Source organism: Coregonus lavaretus, assembly GCF_964263955.1.
Source record: "Coregonus lavaretus genome assembly, chromosome: 27".
Taxonomy (NCBI): Eukaryota; Metazoa; Chordata; class Actinopteri; order Salmoniformes; family Salmonidae; genus Coregonus; species Coregonus lavaretus.
In genome coordinates, this window is record NC_140014.1 from 20274443 (window position 1) to 20301619 (window position 27177).

At 47.7% G+C, this 27177-nt stretch overlaps 1 protein-coding gene across 1 annotated transcript in view; it reads left to right on the forward strand.

Annotated features, from left to right (window-relative positions):
- Nucleotides 1-27177, forward strand: part of LOC311103056 (ryanodine receptor 3) — a gene marked incomplete at both ends in the record, with an annotated part of 229346 nt that overhangs the window by 89514 nt on the left and 112655 nt on the right. Inside the window, 8 exons of the mRNA XM_084144572.1 lie at nucleotides 8303-8377; nucleotides 8608-8686; nucleotides 11459-11571; nucleotides 12493-12592; nucleotides 12681-12774; nucleotides 13649-13723; nucleotides 14222-14378; nucleotides 15306-15470. Of these exons, the coding sequence (XP_084000698.1) occupies nucleotides 8303-8377; nucleotides 8608-8686; nucleotides 11459-11571; nucleotides 12493-12592; nucleotides 12681-12774; nucleotides 13649-13723; nucleotides 14222-14378; nucleotides 15306-15470 (858 nt within the window). The remainder of the gene's footprint in view (nucleotides 1-8302; nucleotides 8378-8607; nucleotides 8687-11458; nucleotides 11572-12492; nucleotides 12593-12680; nucleotides 12775-13648; nucleotides 13724-14221; nucleotides 14379-15305; nucleotides 15471-27177) is intronic.

Here is a 27177-nt window from a genome sequence, read left to right on the forward strand (position 1 = left end):
ATGGCACTGTGATAGACTACATCCAATTTGCTGAGGAGAGTGTTGGAGGCTATTTTGTAAATGACATCGGCGAAGTCAAGGATCGGTAGGATAGTCAGTTTTACGAGGGCATGTTTGGCAGCATGAGTGAAGGAGACTTTGTTGCGAAATAAGAAGCCGATTCTAGATCTAACTTTTGATTGGAGATGCTTAATGTGAGTCTGGAAGGAGAGTTTACAGTCTAACCAGACACCTAGGTATTTGTAGTTGTCCACATACTCTAGGTCAGACCCGCCGAGAGTAGTAATTCTAGTCGGGTGGGCGGGTGCAAGCAGCGTTCGGTTGAAGAGCATGCATTTAGTTTTACTAGTGTTTAAGAGCAGTTGGAGGCTACGGAAGGAGTGTTGTATGGCGTTGAAGCTCGTTTGGAGGTTTGTTAACACAGTGTCCAATGAAGGGCCAGATGTATACAAAATGGTGTCGTCCGCATAGAGGTGGATCCGAGCTTCACCAGCAGCAAGAGCAACATCATTGATATACACAGAGAATAGAGTCGGCCCGAGAATTGAACCCTGTGGCACCCCCATGGAGACGGACAGAGGTCCAGACAACAGGCCCTCCGATTTGACACATTGAACTCTATCTGAGAAGTAGTTGGTGAACCAGGCGAGGCAGTCATTAGAGAAACCAAGGCTATTTAGTCTGCCAATAAGAATGCGGTGATTGACAGAGTCAAAAGCCTTGGCCAGGTCGATGAAGACGGCTGCACAGTACTGTCTTTTATAGATCATGGTTATTATAATGTTTAGGACCTTGAGGGTGGCTGAGGTGCACCCATACCAGCTTGGAAACCAGATTGCATAGCGGAGAAGGTACGGTGGGATTCGAAATGGTCGGTGATCTGTTTGTTAACTTGGCTTTCAAATACTTTCGAAAGGCAGGGCAGGATGGATATAGGTCTGTAACAGTTTGGATCTAGAGTGTCACCCCCCTTTGAAGAGGGGGATGACCGCGGCAGCTTTCCAATCTCTGGGGATCTCAGACGTTACGAAAGAGAGGTTGAACAGGCTAGAAATAGGGGTTGCGACAATTTAGGCTGCTAATTTTAGAAAGAAAGGGTCCAGATTGTCTAGCCCAGCTGATTTGTAGGGGTCCAGATTTTTCAGCTCTTTCAGAACATCAGCTGTCTGAATTTGTGTGAAGGAGAAGCGCGGGGGGGGGGGGGGCATGGGCAAGTTGCAGCGGAGGGTGCAGAGCTGGTGGCCGGGGTAGTGGTAGCCAGGTGCAAAGCATGGCCAGCCGTAGCAAAATGCTTGTTGAAATTCTCGATTATTGTAGATTTATCGGTGGTGACAGTGTTTCCTAGCCAGTTGGGAGGAGGTGCTCTTATTTTACATGGACTTTACAGTGTCCCAAAACTTTTTGGAGTTAGTGCTATAGGATGCAAATTTGAAAAAGCTAGCCTTTGCTTTCCTAACTGATTGTGTATATTGGTTCCTGACTTCCCTAAAAAGTTGCATATCGCAGGGGCTGTTCGATGCTAATGCAGTACACCACAGGATGTTTTTGTGCTGGTCAAGGGCAGTCAAGTCTGAGGAGAACCAGGGGCTATATCTGTTCTTAGTTCTGCATTTTTTGAATGGGGCATGCTTATTTAAGATTGAGAGGAAAGCACTTTTAAAGAACAACCAGGCATCCTCTACTGACAGAATGAGGTCAATTAGAAAGGCCTGCTCGCTAAAGTGTTTTAGGGAGCGTTTTACAGTGATAAGGGGTGGTCGTTTGATCGCGGACCCATTACGGACGCAGGCAATAAGGCAGTGATCGCTGAGATCCTGGTTGAAGACAGCGGAGGTGTATTTAGAGGGTACATTTGTCAGGATGATATCTATGAGGGTGCCCATGTTTACAGATTTAGGGTTGTACCTGGTAGGTTCGTTGATAATTTGTGTGAGATTGAGGGCATCTAGTTTAGATTGTAGGTTGGTGTTAAGCAGATCCTAGTTTAGGTCACCAAGCAGTACGAACTCTGAGGATAGATGGGGGGCAATCAGTTCATGATGACAGAAGTGAGTGCTACAGGGCGATAGTCATTTAGTTCAGTTACCTTTGCATTCTTGGGTACAGGAACAATGGTGGCCATCTTGAAGCATGTGGGGACAGCAGACTGGGATAGGGAGAGATTGAATATGTCCGTAAACACACCAGCCAGCTGGTCTGCGCATGCTCTGAGGATGCGGCTAGGAATGCCGTCTGGGCCGGCAGCCTTGCGAGGGTTAACATGTTTAAATGTCTTACTCACGTCGGCCACGGAGAAGGAGAGCCCACAGTTCTTGGTAGCTGGCCGCGTCGGTGGCACTATGTTATCCTCAAAGCGGCAAAGAACTTGTTTAGCTTGTCTGGCAACAAGCCGTCGGTGTCCGCAACGTGGCTGGTTTTCCTATTGTAGTCCGTGATTGTCTGTAAACCCTGCCACACACGTCTCGTGACTGAGCCGTTGAATTGCGACTCCACTTTGTCTCAATATTGACGTTTGCCTGTTTGATTGCCTTGCGGAGGGAATGACCACTGTTTGTATTCTGCCATATTCCCCGTCACCTTGCCATGGTTAAATGCCGTGGTTCGTGTTTTCAGTTTTTCGCGAATGCTGCCATCTAGGTTAGGGTGGGTTTTAATAGTCACAGTGGGTACGACATCTCCTATACACTTCCTTATACACCTGGGGACGTAGGTTGGGGTGCCTTGTAAGGATCCGACAGCGAGAGGGTAATCTGCCGCTACCATCAGTCCTATTAGCCAACGTACAATCGTTGGATAATAAAATGGATGAGCTCTGATCAAGAATATCCTACCAACAGGACATTAAAAACTTGTGGCTGAACATCGACATGGATAACATAGAGCTGGTGGGGTTTTCAGTGCATCGGCAAGATAGAACAGCTGCCTCCGGTAAGACAAGGGGTATATTTGTAAATAACAGCTGGTGCACAAAATCTAATATTAAGGAAGTCTCAAGGTTTTGCTCGCCTGAGGTAGAGTATCTCATGATAAGCTGTAGACCACACTATTTACCGAAATAGTTTTCATCTATATTTTTCGTAGCTGTCTATTTACCACCACAAACTGATGCTGGCACTAAGACCGCACTCAACGAGCTGTATAAGGCCATAAGCAAACAAGAAAATGCTCATCCAGAGGCGGCGCTCCTAGTGGCCAGGGACTTTAATGCAGGGAAACTTTAACTGTTTTACCTCATTTCTACCAGCATGTTAAATGTGCAACCAGAGGAAAGAAAACTCTAGACACGTACAATGCTCTCCCTCACCCTCCATTTGGCAAATCTGACCATAATTCTATCCTATTGATTCCTGCTTACAAGTAAAAAAACTAAAGCAGGAAGCACCAGTGACTCGCTCAATACAGAAGTGGTCAGATGACGCAGATGCTAAGCTACAGGACTGTTTTGTTAGCACAGACTGGAACATGTTCCGGGATTCTTACACCACATCAGTCACTGGCTTCATCAATAAGTGCATTGATGACGTCGTCCCCACAGTGACCGTACATACATACCCCAACCAGAAACCATGGATTACAAGCAACAACCGCACAGAGCTAAAGGGTAGACCTGCCGCGTTCAAGGAGTGGGACTCTAACCCGGACGCTTATAAGAAATCCCGCTATGCCCTCCGACGAACCATCAAACAGGCAAAGCGTCAATACAGGACTAAGATTGAATCGTACTACACCGGCTCCAACGCTCGTCGGATGTGGCAGGGCTTGCAAACTACTACAGACTACAAAGGGAAGCACAGCCGCAAGCTGCCCAGTGACACGAGCCTACCAGACGAGCTAAATTACTATGCTCGCTTCGAGGCAAGCAACACTGAAGCATGCATGAGAGCATCAGCTGTTCCGGACGACTGTGTGATCATGCTCTCCGTAGCCGATGTGAGTAAGACCTTTAAACAGGTCAACATTCACAAGACCACAGAGCCAGACGGATTACCAGGACGTGTACTCCGAGCATGCGCTGACCAACTGGCAAGTGTCTTCACTGACATTTTCAACCTGTCCCTGACTGAGTCTGTAATACCAACATTTTTCAAACAGACCACCATAGTCCCTGTGCCCAAGAACACTAAGGTAACCTGCCTAAATGACTACCGACCCGTAGCACTCACGTCTGTAGCCATGAAGTGCTTTGAAAGGCTGGTCATGGCTCACATCAACACCATTATGCCAGAAACCCTAGACCCACTCCAATTTGCATACCACCCCAACAGATCCACAGATGATGCTATCTCTATTGCACTCCACACTGCCCTTTCCCACCTGGACAAAAGGAACACCTACGTGAGAATGCTATTCATTGACTACAGCTCAGCGTTCAACACCATAGAGCCCTCAAAGCTCATCACTAAGCTAAGGACCCTGGGACTATACACCTCCCTCTGCAACTGGATCCTGGACTACCTGACGGGCCGCCCCCAGGTGGCAAGGGTAGGTAACAACACATCTGCCACGCTAATCCTCAACACGGGAGCCCCTCAGGGGTGCGTGCTCAGTCCCCTCCTGTACTCCCTGTTCACCCATGACTGCATGGCCAAGCACGACTCCAACACCATCATTAAGTTTGCCAACGACACAACAGTGGTAGGCCTGATCACCGACAGCAAGGAGACAGCCTATAGGGAGGAGGTCAGAGACCTGGCCGTGTGGTGCCAGGATAACAACCTCTCCCTCAACGTGATCAAGACAAAGGAGATGATTGTGGACTACAAGAAAAGGAGGACCGAGCACGCCCCCATTCTCATCGACGAGCCTGTAGTGGAGCAGGTTGAGAGCTTCAAGTTCCTTGGTGTCCACATCAACAACAAACTATCATGTTCCAAACACACCAAGACAGTCGTGAAGAGGGCACGACAAAGCCTATTCCCCCTCAGAAGACTGGAAAGATTTGGCATGTGTCCTCAGATCCTCAAGAAGTTCCTCATGTGACAAATACAATTTGATTTGAAATGAAAAGTATGATGTCGCACTTTTTTCCAGGTTGCTGTGTTTTACTGATCTCAGTTCTGCACTTTTCTGAATTGAGTATAAGGAATTTGTTTGTGTGCCTCTGGTCTTTGTTTAGTTCATTACCCGATGCAGGATGTTGTATTTGAGTGATAATAGTATATTGTATCAGTAGAGTGAGCCAGGAAGTATAATTACTAGATCATTTATCATTTCATTGCTCTGTGGTCAGTTGTTTTCTAATTTATTTTAATAGACAGATAATTAAAGCAATTCTGATACACTGATCTTATTTGCTACAATCTATTCTGTTAAAACTGTGCTAGTCATTGCAAACATCTCCTTTTGGTTTTCATTAATCAGCTGTAACAGAGCTGTACTGTTACCATTGCTATGTTTATCCATTGTGTTCTGTTCATCTCTCCACCTGTTAGCCTCGAGGCAAGGACCGATGAGTATGTTCACCATTCATTCCATTCTCCTCTCCTGTAACCTCTCTAGAGCATGGCTGTTTAGTCATGCTAGCAGCTTGCGCTCCCATTTTCATTGGAAATGTATCCAAGGGATACGATAGTCCCTTCAGGAAAGCAAATAGATTCACTACAGAAAGCTAGTGTCTTTATATGCAAACATGAATGCGTATGCTGCTGAAATGACTAATGACATTATGGATTTATTTAAACAAGTGAGTCAATTGTGTCACAGCACTTAGCAACATGACAAAGAAAAATGGATCCGGGTATAGACTTGCCATACAAATGGTCTCGCTCAACAGTTACTGCTCACATTTCTTCTGGCCAAAGAGAACATGCTACACCTCTCCTGGATTAACATCAGATGAATGTCAGTCTTCAGTCATTCCTTAGGGGATTTAGAAGTAAGTCCAGAATCGCTGAATATTACCAACAGATTCTTACCTGTTCACAAATTCTGCACCTAACTTCAGGCATACAATAGTGAGCTACATTACATGTATTATGACTGTAGAAATCAATACGCTGACATTTAGAAGGATTTAAAAAAATGTTATTATTTCTGTTTCTGCTTTAACCAACTCGTTGTTGCCTTGCCAAACTGCTAATGATTGGAAGAATTTCCATAATTTGAGCTGTGGAGCTTAATACTCATTGAGTTGAGTTCAAAGATAAATGGACTTGTCAACGCTGCAGCCTAGCGACCACATTGGACTCCCAATGCAGGGGAATTTAAAAATCAAGCCCGATTGGTTCGAACACAGCTGTGTGAACTGGAAAAGCCCTTTGGCAAGAGTAAAGCACAGGCAGACTGGACCTTCATGAGCGCTTAATGTGCCCTTAAAGCTTAGTGAGACGTTTTCAAGTGAAACTGCTTATTTGCGAGAGCTAAGCTGCTTTCTACTTGCCACTTTTAACCCCCTTGCATCTACACTTAGTAACTTAACTTAACTTAACATGATCTGCTAGACTAGTTCAATATATTCCAAAGGGAAGGTAATAGGTTAACAATACTTTATGGCAGATTGTAATCTTTTAATCATTGTTTCTCCTTGATGCACTATTTTCCTCTCTCTAAGGAATGCTGCGGAGACTGATTCAGACCTGGTCTGGATAAAATATTTTAATGCTGGGTTATCTCTTTAAATTCTCTCTCCTCACATGCGTCTCTTTTCACTAACCCTCTCCATTCCTCTGTTCCTGCTCTGAAATGTCAACGGAGGAAACACCACTAAGGGAAAATAGAAGTTGAATGTGTCACGATTCTTGAATCAATATTCTGTCATGATGAGCTACAATGGAGGGTATTGACTTACAGAATAAATAACTTATTGATATACAGTATTGAGCTTGTCTCAACTAATAGGCAGAGATTCCTTAAAGTGGAATAGGATCTTAGTAATGGTATCTTGGACTAATATTGTGTTTGTTTGAGGGGTAGAAGGCTCATAGATCTTGTGAACAGTGAACACACAATGCTCAGAAAACCCTTGCAGAAGTAAGCTATCAAACATCCATTTAGCTCCGTTTCAGCTAGTGAACCCAAATGGAATTATGTGTCAAGTTCCTCTAACATCTCCAAAGAGAGCAGTGAACAAACTTGTGATTTCATAACTTTGTTTACTGGGTTATGTAGCAAAGGTCAAGCTGTCAGAGTCAGTGACTGAAGCGCCCAGGGTAAGGCAGGGTGAGCCTGATACCCTCTGGCAGGGCAACGTGTGCAGTGGTATTTCAGTGCAACCTCTGAGAGAAACCCCATCGCTGTCCCCCTGGTGGCTGCTGGATAAACGCAGGGGGGTGACGTGCTGGATATAATGCAGGTGGATATGCCCAATGCACATTAGACTATCCCTCAGGAAGCCTGAACAGCCTGGCATGGTGCTGGAACTGCTGCAGTCTGCATAATCCATGGCAACTGCATTGAACTGGAGGCTATGGTCTTAGCAAATAGCAGCACAGATAGAGGATGCACGGTTAAGAAGACACTGGCATGCAAAATCAATTATGTCACAAATAAGATCTTGCACAGCACGTCACCATCTGTGAATTAACATTTTACAGTACTGTGGAATGACAGACGGAGACGAACTCACATATTTTCTTTAACTTACAGCACATTCTCAGTAATGTAACTCTCTTATCTTACTGCTCCATAGAGGCTCATAAGAAAGGTGAGTAACACATGGTTGCCTACAGAACGAAGGGACAGGTTTGTAAGCAGAGCCCAAGTCGTGACCTCACATCAGTCTTTCCCCTACGCATCTCCTCGAACTGCTGTGAAATCGCAGTGGAACCCGTCTGTGTCTTTTCTCTCCTAGTGCTCTCTGTCACAAACCAGAGCCTTCTTACTGTAACACAAGGTCTTTGTCACCAGCGCATTAGAGGCAGAGAGCTCTCTCTCTCTTTCTCTCTCTCTCTCACCCCCCATTCCCTTTTACCTGCAGTCGTGTGACAATGATCTTTATTCTGCTCCATGGATACAGGAAGCAGGCATCTCCCCTGAGTGACACGTCTGACTGCATGCCTTCAGTGTTGTGTTGTGGAAAGCAGGACCGTCGTCAGAGAGGAGACAGGCTGAGAGGGGCAGGCTGGGTCAGTCTGTGGCCCCCTGCCTTATGTGAAGTCATCATTGTGCGCCAGACAGTTTTAGTTCTCTAACTGTGATGCAGATGGAGAGATAGGAGAGAGTGTGAGTGAGAGAGAGAGAGAAAGCGAGAGCGAGTGAGAGAAAGAAAGCGAGAGAGAAAGGGAGAGACAGAGAGAGAGGCCACGGGGGATATCCTGTCTTATAGTGTGTCTGGTGTGTGATGGGTGTTGTGCTGTCTCCGCAGGCGGCTCAGGGCGGTGGACACAGGACACTTCTGTATGGACACGCTATCCTCCTGAGGCACTCCTTTAGCGCTATGGTGAGACTGCACTGCACGCACACTCTCATACGATACCCAAGGACAGGGGATTGTTTTGTCATTATTCCATGTGTTACTATTTCATAGTTACTATTTTATAGCATTTCATAGGAATATTTGTTTAATATGTCATACTGACATTTGATCCAGTTCTGAGTGTTACAGCAGGATTGTGTGACTCTTTTGGTCATCATTCTCATGTTGCTTTGATGTGTATCTATACATTGCAGTATCTGACCTGTTTGAAGACTTCAAGGTCACAGACAGATAAGCTGTCCTTTGATGTGGGGCTGCAGGAGGACTCAACAGGTAAAACCTCACAGTCACATTCATAGCTGGGATTCTGACTTTACCTGCCCCACTATTCATTTCAGATTCTCTTAAGCACTGCATGAAAAGAGGGATTTGCAGTTTCCTATATTGTAGGAAATGTACCACATTTGCAGAGATTTCAGTTATTTATTCCCTAGGAGATCTCCCCTGGTAACATTCCAAGCAGACTGAAATAAATGTCCTAGATTGGATCTTTGTCACGATGTTGAGGCTCAGCTCATTTGTCTCATAAAGATGTTAAAGATGGTATGGCTTTCCACATATTGGAAGGCTGGTTGCTGTGGTGCTTGTATGTTGATAAGTGTGAGTGGGCTTACAGTATATTAGAGTTTGTGCGAATACGTTTGTGTGTCTTAAATGTAATTTATGTGTCTGTGCTGTGCTCGCTTGTGTGTGTTGCTTTCACCATTGTCATCTATCCCCAAACAGTAGTTACAGGTTCAACTTTCTGTGTAGCTCAATCATCTGTGTATGTACACTGAACAAAAATATAAATGCAACATGCAACGATTTCAAAGATCTTTCTGAGTTACAGTTCATAAGGAAATCAATCAATTGAAATAAATTAATTAGGCCCTAATCTATGGATTTCACATGACTGGGAATACAGATATGCATCTGTTGGTCAGAGATACCTTAAAAAAAAAAGTAGGGGCGTGGATCAGAAAACCAGTCACTATCTGGTGTGACCACGATTTGCCTCATGCGTGACACATCTCCTTCGCATAGAGTTGATCAGGCTGTTAATTGTGGCCTGTGGGATGTTGTCCCACTCCTCTTCAATGGATGTGCAAAGTTTCTGGATATTGGCGGGAACGGGAACGCGCTGTCGTACACATCGATCCAGAGCATCCCAAACATGCTCAATAGGTGACATGTCTGGTGAGTATGCAGGCCACGGAAGAACTGGGACATTTTCAGCTTCCAGGAATTGTGTACAGATCCTTGCGACATGGGGCCGTGCGTTATCATGCTGAAACATGAGGTGATGGCGGCGGATGAATGGCACGACAATGGGCCTCAGAATCTCATCACGGTATCTCTGTGCATTCAAATTGCCATCGATAAAATGCAATTGTGTTCGTTGTCTGTAGCTTATGCTTGCCCATACCATAAACCCACCGCTACCATGGGGGACTCACAACGTTGACATCAGCAAACCGCTCGCCCACACGATGCCATACACACTTTCTGACATCTGCCCGGTACAGTTGAAACCAGGATTAATCCGTGAAGAGCACACTTCTCCAGCGTGTCAGTGGCCATCGAAGGTGAGCATTTTCCCACTGAAGTCGGTTACGACGCAGAACTGCAGTCAGGGTGGTGAAGACAACGAGCACGCAGATGAGCTATCCTGAGACAGTTTCTTCGGTTGTGCAAACCCACAGTTTCATCAGCTGTCCGGGTGGCTGGTGAAGAAGCCAGATGTGGAGGTCCTTGTCTGGCGTGGTTACACGTGGTCTGCGATTGTGAGGCCGGTTGGACGTACTGGCAAATTCTCTAAAACGACGTTGGAGGCGGCTTATGTTAGAGAAATGAACATTCAATTCTCTGGCAATAGCTCTGGTGGAAATTCCTGCAGTCAGCATGCCAATTGCACGCTCCCTCAAAACTTGAGACATCTGTGGCATTTTAGTGGCCTTTTATTGTCCCCAGCACAAGGTGCACCTGTGTAATGATCAGCTTCTTGATATGCCTGTCAGGAGGATGGATTATCTTGGCAAAGGAGAAATGCTCACTAACAGGGATGTAAACAAATTTCTGCAGAACATTTTTGAGAAATAAGCTTTTTGTGCATATTGAAACATTTTGGATTTTTTTTTCAGCTCATGAAACATGAGACCAACACTTTACATGTTGTGTTTATATTTTTGTTCAGTGTATATTTGTATAATGTTTTTTTTTTATGCAAAAATACTCCTGTCTGAACTTAAACAACTAAAACCAGGTTAAAACATTTTTTGGGGAAATTATAATGAACCTACATTTTTTATAATGTAATCTCTAAACTATTTTTCTTAAATCACAGTATTTTTAATATAGAGTTATTAGCAGCGCTATTTAGCGAATTTGGTTGATTTTGTGGTCTCAATCCAGTGAGCTTATTAACATTATTCATCAGGAATATGGGCAAAATGGAATTATTGACAATGAAAAAGGTGGGAATGATGTTCCCTTGTAATATAATTGCTACATTTACTATCAATATAGCATACAATATTGTTTTCCAGTTTGCATTTAGCCCCAAAAAATTGGGATGCGAATATTTGTCACGAACGTTGAGACGGGTCAGACCAAGGTGCAGCGTGGTATGCGAACATGTTTATTAAACTGGATAAACACTGACAAAACAACAAAAGGCAACGAAAACGTGACGTCGGAAGGCTATACACAAACAAGCCAAACACACCGAAACACAAACAAGATCCCACAACCCAGGCAGGAATACTGGCTGCCTAAGTATGATCCCCAATCAGAGACAACGAGCGACAGCTGCCTCTGATTGGGAACCACACCCGGCCAAACATAGAAATACAGAACCTAAACTTTCACACCCTGACCAAACTACCTAGATAATAACAGTCTCTCCAGGTCAGGGCGTGACAATATTGGGTCGCGACTGAGACAACCTGGTTAAATTTGGGTCCCGAGGCAAAACCAGTTGAGAACCAATGATGTAGATCATAGAGTTATAAATAACATTATTCAGGCAGGTGACCGCACCACTGTTTCTCTGTGCTCCTGCAGGTGAAGCCTGTTGGTGGACCATCCATCCTGCTTCCAAACAGAGGTCAGAGGGCGAGAAGGTACGCATCGGAGATGACCTCATCCTTGTCAGCGTGTCATCAGAACGATACCTTGTGAGTACACCTTCAGTCTATAAACATCTCATTAAGAATAATACATATTATAGGCTATTTAATGTTTCCAGACCCATTAAACAGAGCCATAATGCCATTCCATCCTGTAGGTTAGCCAAAGATTGTAGATCGCGTTCTCGGACTGAAGGTGTCTCCCTCCCACACAGCTCCCTCTGTCCAGTAAAGCAGACCACAGATTGGGGACAGGAAGCTAAGAAAGAGCAGGGGAAAGCTACACATGTAGAGCTGGGATGGAGAGAGCAACACTGTCAAACTGAACACCTACTGTACCCTACCTTACTCTGTCCCCGATCTCTCCTTCCCTACACCGTGCAGCCTGGCCAGCCCTGCTCCCTTGTTCCTCTTCAGGCCCATCTATGAGCATCTCCCAGACCCAGACCCCACTGTGTTATTCCCACTGTGTGGGTCTCAGGGCCTTGGCATGCTGGGCCTGGAAAACATATCCAGCATGACGCAGGGAGAGTGTGACAACAGCCCGGCTCCGGGCCCTGCTGTCACCATTGAGAAGCTCCCTCTAACCTGGCATATAGCACCTCCAGGTCCATGAATGGAGGAGGGAGGTGGAGAGTTCCCCAAGTGTCTGGATCGTGCACACACACACAAACCCAGAGCCCTAGAAACTGGTAGATTCCCGAGTCCACTCGCAGTCCTGTACACTCTCCAGTGCCAGCCTCTCTCCAGCTTGATGAAGGACTCTAAATCTACTGCATTGATAACAGCCTTCCTATCATGCCCTCCAGTGCATGCATGGACAAACCTCTGAGTTGTAGCCTGGCCCAATGCCTTGAATCAAACTGGATATTTGATATGGGCCCTGCAGTATAGGCCTACTGGTAGTGTGTGTCCCATACTGTAGTTATTGATAGTGTGTGTAACATAATGTTCCTCTGTCTCCACCAGCACCTGTCCATCTCCAATGGCAACATCCAGGTGGACGCGTCCTTCATGCAGACTCTGTGGAACGTCCACCCCACCTGCTCCGGCAGCAACGTGGAGGAGGGTAGGTTCATTTAGCGTCACTGGCTTATAATGTTGTTTGAAATGTTGTGGGTATCAATTAAAGGTGCTGTTAATCCATCCTCCTAAAGGTTACCTGCTGGGTGGCCATGTGTTGCGTCTGTTCCATGGTCATGATGAGGTTTTGACCATCCCAGGGTCCGACCAGAGTGATGAGCAACAGAGGTGAGACCTACAGCTGGGAAACGGCTAAAGACTACAATAAATTAGTTTTCCCCTTAGTCTGTTGTGAAAGTGGCCTAAGATCAAATCAGGCTAATTTCTCTGGCCGACCTGGCTGACACTGGCTGGATTGAGGCAATTTACTGTCTTGGCTTCCTCTGGACCCAACAGGATGTTGTCACTACTCAGTGTGAAGCTGGGTCCGAGAGGAGCACAGAAAAATGTCTGCCTTGTTTTCTATAGTCACGCAGCACTAGGGCTGACAGCCTGCAAGATAGCAGAGGGAAATGGCACTTGGGGGTCGGGGAGACATTACTGTAGCCCGTATAAACATTGCCAGGCGCCGAAGACATGTGAAGGACCCTTCATCTTCCTCCCAGTCACACTGTCTATTTTTAGCTCACTGTGTGTGTGTGTGGCAATATGCTGCTGAATAAATATTGGTTGTCAGCCTTGGCTTTCCGTTTAGACCTTGAAATGTAATAGAGGGAGCATTTTCGTAAAACCTTACATTTTCATGAAGGTCCATCAAACATAGTCCTAACAGTCAACAAGGGCCATGAAATATCATTTTTATGTCTGGAGCCAGTCACCTACATCAGTAATAGACAGTGTTGCTCTCAGTCCCCGTTGGTTACGTGGGTGTCCTGGATAAAGGATGTGCTCTGTTGCCGGGAGGGTAAATATTAAGGTTAATCTGAGGTCCCATTCTGAGCCTTCCTTCCTTTGTGCTGATATCACTATGACAGAAGGGAATAAAGCAGTTGGTATCATGTGTCATAAAAACATGACCTTGAGACAATTATGAGCCTGTGGCAGTATTAAAACATTACAGAGATCCAGACCTTTCATCCTCATGCACCTCTTGTGTCCCCAGGTTAGTGAACTATGAGACGGGAAATGCAGGAGCCAAGGCCAGGTCTCTGTGGAGGCTGGAGCCTCTCAGAATCAGGTGAGTTCAGCTCTTTTTATTCCCTCCAGCTTCTCTCTCTAGGTGTTCTATCTCTCCCTCTCTCTCGCTCTGCTCCAACTCACTTTGATGTTTCATGATGCTTTGAGTCAGCCTTTTTGACCCCAACCATTTGTAAAGTCTTTGAAAGATTCAATATCTGTGGCTTTTCTCTCAGATATGCCCTGAACTGTCAGATCTGGAATTTGTCATCCATGTTTCATCTGCTATGGTTTTGACCCTGTTTTGTTTTGATGTAAGCAACTGGGAAATGTCTAGTCATAAGAATGGGTATTACATGCCTAATTATTCAGGTGTTTTCAGCCATTTAGTACTTATCTATGCACATGACATGATACCAGCTAATTAACAGCTAGCCTGGCTGCTAGTTCATCATGTGTACACAATCTAGGGGATATAATGCTTCTAGGGGCTAGTAGGCTGTTGTTCTTGATACCGTTGTGTGTGCGCACGTGCGTGTGTCTCTGTGACCCTGGACAGCTGGAGTGGGAGTCACATTCGCTGGGGTCAGCCCTTCCGTCTCCGCCACCTCACCACGGGGCACTACCTGGCGCTGATGGAGGAGAGGGGGGTGGTGCTTCAGGACCGGGAGAAGTCTGACACATCCTCCACCGCCTTCTGCTTCAGAGCCTCCAAGGTCAGCGCTTAGGACCAGCTATCTCTCACACACACACGCACACACACACGCACGGACGCACACACACATACACACACACACACCTCAGACTGTTTCTCGATCACAGTCAAGGACTCAGCCACACACTCCCTCACAGAGAGCCAGTGAAATGACATTATGGCTCTAGGAACAATTCTAAAGACTTTTAAATGAATGAATCGCCCACTCTCCTTGAACTGGAAAATGTCAATTTCTTTCAAGGAAAATGGAAAACTGCATGAGTTATTACGCACATGAAAGCCACGCCATAAAGGTTAATTTAGCTGAAGTTGCTCTAGAAATGTATCGACCTGCGGCGCCATACCAACCAGGACTAAGGTATTTAAGTCTATTCTTGGTAAGGGTGCTTTAGACGTAGCCAGTGATTGGGAGCAATTAGTGACCTCCTCCTTATGGATCAATAGCATGGTGTAACCCACCATTTTACTGAGGCAGTTTATCATAGGCTTAATACACTTTACATTTCATACCTTTCTATTGTGTCTGTTCTTAATAGGGAAACAAATCAATGGTGATACATGGGGGCTTGCCTGTGGCCATCCTCTGTCACTGTTGCTCAGTGATATAGGCTATACGCACTGTATCTCCTCTTCCTGTTTTTTCCTCCCACTGCCTCTCTATTAGCCTAGCCATTCTAGCGTGTGTACTATTATAGAAAGATGTCAGTGCTCCTCCAGTCCTTGACCAGCCTGATACAGATCTGTCAGCATCTTTTAAATTGCTTTTCATAGATCAAGTTCCGTCAACACCTGCTGCTTTGCATAATCAAATGTGTGATTTGAATAAAGCTGCATACCTTGTCTGGAGCCTGGCTTGGAGACTTTCATTAAAGTTTCATTAAAACTGAGTGTTTCATGTTGATGTGTTTGGATCCTTCCTTCCCTCCAGGAAAAGCTGGAGTCGAGCCCAAAGCGGGACATGGAGGGCATGGGGACGGCGGACATTAAGTATGGGGACTCAATCTGCTTCGTCATGCATGCGGCCACGGGACTCTGGCTGTCCTACCTGGCGCCTGACGTAAAATCATCTCGCCTGGGCCCTCTCAAGAGACGGGTGAGACACCAATACACTGATTTATTTGTCAAATGTTTGATACAGCCAGGACTTGTTTTAAACATTTCTAACCTAACGAATTAACTGACTTTCAACTTTCAGTGAGAATGGTTATGGTGTGACTATTACACTAGCAGTGATAAAACAAATACCATTTAAAAAACTATTGACCAGAAGCACATGCAATAAATATAATGAGATGAAAGAAATTCCCAGAGCAGATGATGATTCTCTTGATGGTTTTCTAACTGATAGTTTTGAGATAAGTGTAGTGCTTTCCCTGTGACTAAATACTCTGACCCAAATCCTCTGGCTGTAAAGAATGAGATGTGAGAGGATTGCAGGAGCGGTGTGTGGGTAAAGTCACTGGGGAAGCCAAGCCAGGGAAAAAAAGCCATATTACAACCTATGTGTCGTGATAATTGCGTTGTTTGCTCTATAACCTATTAGTTCATATGCCGTGTGACTGTGATATATAGGCCTAAGGCAGAGACAATAAGAAGACACAGTGGCAGAATAAATTCAACCACACCTTTGTTTCATCACTAAACCAGAGAGCAACATCTGTCCACAAAGCATATTGCATGTAACAAACAGTTACATGACCTATAGCATGGTCAATCAAGTTAATGTTTCCAACATTTTCGGGCCACTAAACAACTATTGATTTAGAACCACAGAGTTACCGCAAGTCGCAAAGAAAACAGGAGCTACCTCCACAATTCCAGCACCATTTTAACTTCAACATTTCAACATCAAATCACCTATGCTTAGTCTAATACAGTGACTAGGGCTGTTACAGTGACTGTATTACCGCCACACCGGCAGTCACGAGTCATGACCGCAGTCAAATTCCATGTGACCGTTTAATCAGGGTAACTAGGCTTCACCAAGCTCTGATGCTGCTGATGGTCATTAGTAGCCTACCTGTCACGTTCGTCGATAGATGAAGCGGACCAAGGCGCAGCGTGATAAACGTACATCTTTTATTGCAGTACACCACACGAACAAAACAACAAACGAAACGTGAAGTCCTAGGTTAACACAAACCTTTCGGAACAAGATCCCACAAAGTAACATGCCCGCAGGCTGCCTAAGTATGGTTCCCAATCAGAGACAACAAGCTACAGCTGCCTCTGATTGGGAACCACCCTGGCCAACATAGATCTAAACGATCTAGAACACAAACATAGAAAAATAAACAATGAAACCTACACACCCTGGCTCAACATAAAGAGTCCCCAGAGCCAGGGCGTGACAGTACCCCCCCCCAAATGCGCGGACTGCGACCGCGCCACACCAACACAACAGGGTAGGGGCCGGGTGGGCATTCCGCCTCGGAGGCGGATCCGGCTCCGGGCGTGACCACCACACTCTCTCTACCCCCCCGTTGCGCCCCTGGTCTGGTCCCGCTGGCCGGAGCTGGACTGAGCTGGAACCTCCGCTCCCTCTGCTGCCTAACCAGTTCCTCTCGCCGTGCCTCTACACTCTCCTTCTCCCTCGTGACCAATGACCCCCTTAATCTGGCGGACTCCTCTGCTAACCGGCTGAACCGCTCTATCGCGGCCTCCTGCTGCCTCGTCGTCCACGGCGTGAGCCCCCCCAAAAAATTTTTTTGGGCTTGTCTCTCCCCCGTGAACATGGCCTCCATGGCTCTCACCAGACTCTCACTCCTCTCCTCCCAAGTCCATCCTCTCTCCTCTTCACGCTGCTTGATCCAGTCGTGGTGGGATCTTCTGTCACGTTCGTCGATAGATGAAGCGGACCAAGGCGCAGCGTGATAAACGTACATCTTTTATTGCAGTACACCACACGAACAAAACAACAAACGAAACGTGAAGTCCTAGGTTAACACAAACCTTTCGGAACAAGATCCCACAAAATAACATGCCCGCAGGCTGCCTAAGTATGGTCTCAATCAGAGACAACAAGCTACAGCTGCCTCTGATTGGGAACCACCCTGGCCAACATAGATCTAAACGATCTAGAACACAAACATAGAAAACTAAACAATGAAACCTACACACCCTGGCTCAACATAAAGAGTCCCCAGAGCCAGGGCGTGACACTACCAAACGTACTAGCTGCCTGGTACTCAGCACTCTATTGTCCCTCTAATCACTCTGACATCAATGCAAATGTAATCGAAAATCAAATCAAACACTTCATGAGAGCCCATGAGCTCATGTTGTGCAACATTTCTATAAGCTATGCAATTGCATGAGAAAACAGAGTTTTGATAGCCTCTATTAAAAAGAGGATGATCCCATCAACTTTCTATAGGCTGGGCCTACTATATTTATTTCTCAACTTTCATAATATTAAGCACATTGCCACAAGAGTGGCATTAAAATTAACCACAGGAAAAGCGTCCTCCATTTGCAATTTAAGTGCATAGATTTAAGTGTTCTGAGACAGGTAATGGTCCATTCTAAATCAAAACTAATTTCACACATATATAACTTAGTATATGTAAAGACAAGATTAAATAATGATGGGTGACAATATTAGCCTATCACTTGTGAATGATATATTATCACTTGTGAATGATGCCCAGCTTGTGTGTAAGGCAAGAAACAGCGCATGCCTTTTTTTACTGGCTGACGAAAAGTAAATATGGACAGTTCTTCTAACATCTTCAATATGTGCCTCGGAATTCGATAAGAAGGATGCGCAGTTGCGTCTCTGTCTTCACTTATAGCCTACTTCGGAGCTGAGATAGATGCCTGTGAGAAGAACCCGATCACGTGACGGGCATTGGCTAATAAGAATTGAGATATCTGAGAGAGCCATGTGAGTGAGAGGTGCTTTGGAACATGCAGCCGGGAGAAGGGAATATAATTATGATATTCAGCCCAAGGGCACAACGGCCACTGGCCGCAAAAGGCATGGATTTTTTTAGGGAGCAGTACGGCCACACTAGGGAAACCCACCGGGAAATTTGAGGCATTATCAAGTGCTTGTCAAATTGTGAATGAGAGACTGATGAAGTGTGTGCAGCCTGTGCAAGAAACAAAGCAGAGCTCAGGCCTTTCATGCAACTTTTTTCAAATAATCATTAGAGTCGCACTCCCTCAGAAATCTTTTGGAGAAAACATCCTTTCTATTTTATTTAGCTATGTAAAGTAATGCCACGGAATTCTAAGCAAATCTTGTCTGCTAAATGAACTAGTGTAGCGTTTTCACAAAAAGCTGGTTCTCCAGGAGGCGTTGGAGGACCTGTCGGACATGGAGCACATGTTCTTGGGTGGAGCGGGAGAAGACGAGGATGTCGTTGAGGTAGACGAAGACGAACCGGTTCAACATGTCGCGGAGAACATCATTAACCTGGGCCTGGAACACAGCTGGAGCATTGGTAAGGCCAAATGGCATGACCAGATACTCGTAGTAACCGCTGGCCGTGTTGAAGGCAGTCTTCCACTCGTCCCCCTCCCGTATCCGCAACAGGTGGTAGGCGTTCCGTAGGTCCAGCTCGGAGAACACGTTGGCACCCTGGAGCGGCTCGAAGGCCGGGGAGATGAGTGGTAGCGGGTAGCGTTTCTTCACCGTGATGTCGTTGAGGCCCCGGTAGTCGATGCACGGGCGCAGGGTTTTGTCCTTCTTCTCCACAAAGAAGAACCCTGCGCCAGCGGGGGAGGCATAAGGACGGATGAACCCGGCAGCTAGGGAGTCCTCAATGTAGGTCTCCATAGCCTTGGTCTCCGGACCCAACAGCGAGTACAGTCGTTCCTGGGACGGAGTGGTGCCTGGGAGAAGGTCGATTCCGCAGTTGTAGGGTTGGTGCGGCGGAAGCGAAGTGGCCCGGGCCTTACTGAACACCTCCCGGAGGTCCTGGTACTCCGCGGGAATGGCGGAGAGGTCCGAGGCTACTTCCGAGCCCCCAGGAAGACGTCCCGGGGCAGGCTGCGCTGACTACAGGTAATGAGCGTGGCAGAACGGGCTCCAGCCCATGAGAGCACCAGTAGACCAGTCAATAAAGGGGTTGTGTCACTGGAGCCAAGATAACCCAATACCACAGGAACCTGGGGAGACTTAGCAGGAATTGGATCATCTCGCTGTGCTTCCCTGATATTCGCAGGTTGATGGGGGTGGTATTGTGGGTGACCTGGCCTATAGAGCGCCCGTCCAGCGCTCTAACGTCCATGGGAATGGAGAGGGGCTGAGTGGGGATGCCCAGCTCGGACGCTACCCTGTTTGGGGAGTCTCCCACATGCCTTTTGGCAAACACCAAACGTGTTTGCTTATTCTTTTCTTTAAGCAATGGCTTTTTTCTGTCAACTCTTCCGTAAAGCCCAGCTCTGTGGCGTGTACGGCTTAAAGTGGTCCTATGGACAGATACTCCAATCTCCGCTGTGGAACTTTGCAGCTCCTTCAGGGTTATCTTTGGTCTCTTTGTTGCCTCTCTGATTAATGCCCTCCTTGCCTGGTCTGTGAGTTTTGGTGGGTGGCCCTCTCTTGGCAGGTTTGTTGTGGTGCCATATTCTTTCCATTTTTTAATAATGGATTTAATGGTGCTCCGTGGGATGTTCAAAGTTTCGGATCTTTTTTTATAACCCAACCCTGATCTGTACTTGTCCACAACTTTGTCCCTGACCTGTTTGGAGAGCTCCTTGGTCTTCATGGTGCTGCTTGCTTGGTGGTGCCCCTTGCTTAGTGGTGTTGCAGACTCTGTAGCCTTTCAGAACAGGTGTATATAAACTGAGATCATGTGACAGATCATGTGACACTTAGATTGCACACAGGTGGACTTTATTTAACTAATTATGTGACTTCTGAAAATAATTGGTAGCACAATATCTTATTTAGGGGCTTCATAGCAATGGGGGTAAATACATATGCACGCATCACTTTTCCGTTCTTTATTTTCTCGAATTTTTTTAAACAAGTTATTTTTTTCATTTCACTTCACCAATTTGGACTATTTTGTGTATGTCCATTACATGAAATCCAAATAAAAAAAACATTTACATTACAGGTTGAAATGCAACAAAATAGGAAAAACGCCAAGGGGGATGAATACTTTTTCAAGGCACTGTACATATATACATTTGCAAACATAAAATAAAAACTGTTTTGGCTTTGTCATTATGGGGTATTGTGTGTAGATTGATGAGGGGATACAATTATTTAATCCATTTTAGAATAAGGCTGTAACGTAACAAAATGTGGAAAAGGGGAAGGGGTCTGAATACTTTCCGAATGCACTGCATATGGGCTGCATGATGCGACTATAGGCTATTGATGATTTGAGAAAGAAAAAAAGCTTGCTCTCTGTTCCTCGTCTCAGGCTGCACAGCTGTTCTCTCATCAAGTGATCATTTTCACCCATCAGACTATTCTCAATTTAATCTTGTCTTTACTTATATGTAAAATAAGTTTTGATTTAGAATGGCCCATTATGAAATGGGCAGGAACAGGGGCAGGGGAATAAGACAGTCTGTATGCAGTCCAACAGCGAATGGAAGCCGCATGTGTTTAATATGAGCAGCTGATAAATATATATTTAAGAACACTTATTTCCCTCAATTTTTCTGCCATGCGTAATATGCAGTAGGCTATGCATTGTATAACGGCACAATCATCATTTTAATCCAGCTTTTTCTTTCAGGCTTGGGCTCATAAGCCTATGCATAAGCTCTAATATGCACTTTCCATTTCGTTGTGTTAGGGTTTGAAACAACATCCACAACAACCATGTTTTACACTGTTTCAACATGCTGTTGAACTTCTTTCTTAAAATTGATCATCACAGTGGGGTGAGTTGTAAAAGTACGATAGGCCTACTGTTTTGATGATAAGTGTTTGATGTGATTTTCGATGCATTTGCGTTGATGTCAGAGTGGTTAGAGGGACGATAGTGCCCTGAGTACCAGGCCATTAGGACCTGATGGTAGTTAGCAAGTTGGGTAATACCAACGCATGTCCAGAGTACATAAAAGGAGATTATGTGGAATTTTACTGCGGTCATGACCCATGACTGCCGGTGTGGTGGTAATATGGTCACCGCAACAGCCCAATGCCAGGTCCATTCACAGTTGAGCTCACTCAGTTTAGCTCAACGCTGATTGGCTATTTTTATTTATTTTTTATTATCAAGGGAGGCGAAATGCTTGCTGGCTTCCCTTGCATTCAATACTACGGGTGGCAACAATAGCATACTCTTTTTGACCAGACAGTGTCACGGTGCTGTGTATGGGTGTGGTGTGGAATCAGGCGCAGGCAGCAGAGGGTAAGTCCAACAAGACTTTACTGAGCACGAAAGTTAATCCAAAACAGCCCGGAGGCAAAAGACGCACACAGGCGTAAATACAAGCGCACACACAGGTGCGTAAATCTCTCCTCACACAACAAGGAGGAAGCTCAGGAAAAATAGCGTACCGACACGGGTAGCGCAACCACGACATGAACAATTACACACAACACAAACCTAACAACAAGGAAACTAAATAGGGTGCTAAATGAGACCTAACACAAAACAGGTGTGACTAACAGACAAAACCAAACAAACAAGAAACATTGAGCGGTGGCAGCTAGAACTCCGGAGACGACGACCGGCGAAACCTGCCCGAACAAGGAGGAGGAGCCGCCTCGGCCGAAACCGTGACAGTACCCCCCCCTTGCCGCCTCCAGCCGTGCGCCGCCTCCGGCCTCGGGGACGACCAGGGGGACGCGGAGCAGGGCGCGCAGGATGACCACGATGGAATTCGGTCATCAGGGACGGATCCAGAATGTCCCTCCTTGGCACCCAGCACCGCTCCTCCGGACCGTACCCATCCCACTCCACGAGATATTGGAGACCCCCCATCCGGCGTCTCGAATCCAGGATGGTCTGAACCGTGTACGCCGGAGCCCCCTCGATGTCCAACGGGGGCGGAGGAGTCTCCTCAATCTCAAAGTCCTGGAGTGGACCAGCTACCACCGGCCTGAGGAGAGACACATGGAACGAGGGGTTAATATTCTTGTAATCAATAGGTAGTTCCAACCTGTAACTCACCTCGTTCAATCTCCTCAGGACTTTAAAAGGCCCCACAAACCGCCGACCCAGCTTCCGGCAGGGCAGGCGGAGGGGCAGGTTTCTGGTTGAGAGCCAGACTCGAACTCCAGGTGCGTACACTGGCCCCTCACTGCGGTGTAGGTCGGCGCTCGTCTTCTGTCGACGTATGGCACGCTGCAGATGGACGTGTGCAGCGTCCCACGTCTCCTCCGAGCGCCGCACCCACTCATCCACAGCGGGGGCCTCGATCTGGCTCTCATGCCATGGTGCCAGAACCGGCTGGTACCCTAATACACACTGAAAAGGGGTTAGTTGGGTGGAGGAGTGGCGGAGAGAGTTCTGTGCCATCTCGGCCCAGGGCACATATCTCGCCCACTCCTCCGGCCGGCCCTGACAATATGACCTCAGAAACCTACCCACATCCTGGTTGACTCGTTCAACCTGCCCATTACTCTCCGGGTGGTAACCCGAGGTAAGGCTCACCGAGACCCCCAAACGTTCCATAAATGCTCTCCAGACTCTGGAGGTAAACTGGGGGCCTCGATCGGACACTATATCCTCGGGCACCCCGTAATGCCGGAAGACATGAGTAAATAGAGCCTCAGCGGTCTGTAGGGCCGTAGGAAGACCCGGCATGGGAAGGAGACGACAGGCCTTCGAGAACCGATCCACAACGACCAGGATGGTGGTATTCCCCTGTGAGGAGGGAAGATCGGTAACAAAATCCACCGAGAGGTGAGACCAGGGTCGTTGTGGAACGGGCAGGGGCTGTAATTTACCCCTGGGCAGGTGTCTGGGCGCCTTACACTGGGCACACACTGAGCAGGAGGAGACATAAACCCTCACATCCCTGGCTAACGTTGGCCACCAGTACTTCGTACTAAGGCAGTGCACCGTCCGGCCAATACCCGGATGTCCAGAGGAGGGGGACGTGTGAGCCCAATAAATCAGCCGATCCCGGACCTCGAGCGGGACGTACACCCGACCCACCGGACACTGTGGAGGACTAGGCTCGGTGCGTAACGCCCGCTCGATCTCCGCATCGACCTCCCACACCACCGGTGCCACCAGACAAGACTCCGGTAGTATGGGAATGGACTCCACGCACCTCTCCTCCGTGTCATACCGACGGGACAGAGCATCTGCCTTCCCGTTCTGGGACCCAGGGATGTAAGTGATCTTGAACACAAACCGGGCGAGAAACATAGTCCATCGAGCCTGGCGAGGATTCAGTCTCCTAGCTGCCCGAATGTACTCCAGGTTACGATGGTCGGTCAGAATGAGGAAAGGGTGCTGAGCCCCCTCAAGCCAATGCCTCCACACGTTTAGGGCCTGTACTACGGCTAACAGCTCCCTGTCCCCTACGTCATAATTCCGCTCCGCCGGACTGAGCTTCTTAGAATAAAAAGCACAGGGGCGGAGCTTAGGTGGTGTACCGGATCGTTGAGAAAGAACTGCCCCGATACCGGCCTCCGACGCGTCCACCTCCACTTGGAAGGGTAAAGTGGGATCCGGGTGCGCCAACACCGGGGCCGAGGTAAACAGGTCCTTCAGTCTCCCAAAAGCCCTGTCCGCCTCAGCTGACCACTGCAAGCGCACCGGACCCCCCTTCAGAAGAGACGTTATGGGAGCTGCCACCTGTCCAAAACCCCGGATAAACCTCCGGTAGTAATTCGCAAAACCCAAGAACCGCTGCACCTCTTTAACCGTAGTTGGGGTTTGCCAATTACGCACGGCGGACACTCGGTCCACCTCCATTCTCACCCCTGACGCAGACAACTGGTAACCCAAAAAGGAAACTGACTCCTGGAAGAACAGACATTTCTCAGCTTTGACATACAGGTCATGCTCCAACAGTCTCCTCAATACCCTGCGCACCAGGGCTACATGCTCGGCCCGAGTAGCACTGTACACAAGAATATCATCTATGTACACCACTACTCCCTGCGCCTGCATGTCCCGGAAAAGTTAGTCTACAAACGATTGGAAGACTGATGGAGCATTCATTAACCCATATGGCATGACGAGATACTCGTAATGGCCGGATGTAGTACTAAATGCTGTCTTCCACTCATCGCCCTCCCTAATGCGCACCAAGTTATATGCGCTCCTGAGATCCAATTTTGTGAAGAACCTTGCCCCGTGTAAGGACTCCGTCATGGTCCCAATCAGAGGAAGTGGATAGCTGTACTTCACCGTCACCTGATTGAGACCGCGGTAATCAATACACGGACGCAAACCTCCATCCTTTTTCTTCACAAAAAAGAAGCTCGAGGATGCGGGAGAAGTGGAGGCCCGTATGTATCCCTGTCTCAGAGACTCGGCAATGTAAGTCTCCATTGCCTTTTTCTCCTCCTGTGACAAAGGATACACATGGCTCCGCGGAAGCGCTGCTCCTGTCTGGAGGTCTATCGCACAATCCCCTTGTCTATGAGGTGGCAACTGTGCCGCTCTGGTCTTACTGAACACGAGCGCCAAATCCTCATACTCAGGAGGAATGTGCAGTGCTGGCATCTGGTTCGGACTCTCCACCGAGGTCGCCCCTACGGAAACACCCAGACATATCCCCTCACACTGAGCAGACCACCCTTTAAGAGCTTTCTCTCGCCACGAAATAGTAGGATCATGGGTCATCAACCAGGGAAGCCCTAGTACCACCGGATACGCAGGAGAGTCGATAAGATAGAGTTGAATCGTCTCCTCATGACCCCCCTGCGTCATCATCCTAAGTGGCGCTGTGACCTCCCCAATCAACCCAGATCCTAACGGACGACTATCTAGGGCATGTACAGGAAAGGGTTTGTCGACTGGAAGGAGGGGAATCCCTAACTTAACACAGAATCTCCGGTCTACAAAATTCCCAGCTGCGCCTGAATCGACTAGCGCCTTATGCTGGGACCGAGGTGCAACCTGTGGGAAACAAACAGGTAAGGTAATGTGAACGACAGAAAGCTCTGGGTAAGTAGGGCGCCTACTCACCTGGGTGGACTCCCCACTGTACGACCTGCTCTCTCCCTCACCAGGGGACCCTCCCCAGCACCTAGCCTCGGTGTGCCCTCCGCGCCCACACTTGGTGCAGGAGACTGCCCCCCTCGGGCTCCTACCTCCTCTCCCTCTAGCGCCAGCACCTCCAAGCTCCATCGGACACTGCTCGGAGGCGCTGGAGGGTGGAATGGGGGACCCCCACCTGGGACGTCCGCGGGTCGCCAGCAGGTTGTCCAGTCGAATGGCCATGTCCACCAGCTGGTCAAATGTTAGTGTACTGTCCCTGCAGGCTAACTCCCTGCGGACGTCCTCCCGAAGGCTACATTGGAAGTGGTCTATGAGGGCCCTCTCATTCCACCCCGCATCAGCCGCCAGAGTCCGGAACTCCAGCGCGAACGCCTGAGCGCTCCTCATCCCCTGTCGGAGGTGGAATAGACGTTCCCCCGCCGCTCTCCCCTCTGGTGGATGGTCGAAGACCGCACGGAAGCGACGGGAGAACTCTGCATAGGTGACTGTGGCGGCGTCTATTCCCCTCCACTCGGCGTTGGCCCACACCAACGCCTTGCCGGTGAGACAGGAGATGAGGGCGGACACGCTCTCGTATCCCGAGGGCGCCGGGTGTATGGTGGCAATGTAGAGCTCCACTTGTAGGAGGAACCCCTGACACCCGGCAGCGGTGCCGTCGTACGCCCTCGGGAGCGAGAGCCGAATCCCACTGGGTTCCGGTCGATGGACGGGCTGGTTGTCCGGTGGTGAAGGTGATGGTGCGATAGGTGGGGCTATGGGAACCCCGCTGGTCTCCCATCGACGAAGGGTGTCCATGACGCCCTCCAAGGCGTGCCTGATACGGTTGATCCGGTGCTCGTGTCCAAGGAGACGCTCCTCCATGGTGTCGACGGGTGCTCCTGCTGATTCCATTATATGGTGTGTAATTCTGTCACGGTGCTGTGTATGGGTGTGGTGTGGAATCAGGCGCAGGCAGCAGAGGGTAAGTCCAACAAGACTTTACTGAGCACGAAAGTTAATCCAAAACAGCCTGGAGGCAAAAGACGCACACAGGCGTAAATACAAGCGCACACACAGGTGCGTAAATCTCTCCTCACACAACAAGGAGGAAGCTCAGGAAAAATAGCGTATCGACACGGGTAGCGCAACCACGACATGAACAATTACACACAACACAAACCTAACAACAAGGAAACTAAATAGGGTGCTAAATGAGACCTAACACAAAACAGGTGTGACTAACAGACAAAACCAAACAAACAAGAAACATCGAGCGGTGGCAGCTAGAACTCCGGAGACGACGACCGGCGAAACCTGCCCGAACAAGGAGGAGGAGCCGCTTCGGCCGAAACCGTGACAGACAGCATCAGATAGATGGGTTACACATACAGTGACAGAGGGACGCTGTTTTGCTCGCTTGAATGCTTTGTCCGGTGAGATACATTCTGTCTCTTGGGAATTGAAGGAAAATTATGAAACACAGAAAGATGAAAGATACAATTAGTATTTTTTTAACTTTTTTTTATTGGTCAATGTTTTTGGGAAGCCTGGCTTTCCTTGGCATCCACGAATACACACCTCTGGAGGATTGTACTATATGTGACAGTCCCTCAACTCCACAGAAATGCAGCCTAATAGCCTGTAGTGTCAGCAGCACCTGTGTTACAGCCTAGCCATGCTCAACACCGCTAATCAGGGGTGTCATTCCGTTCCACTGTTCCG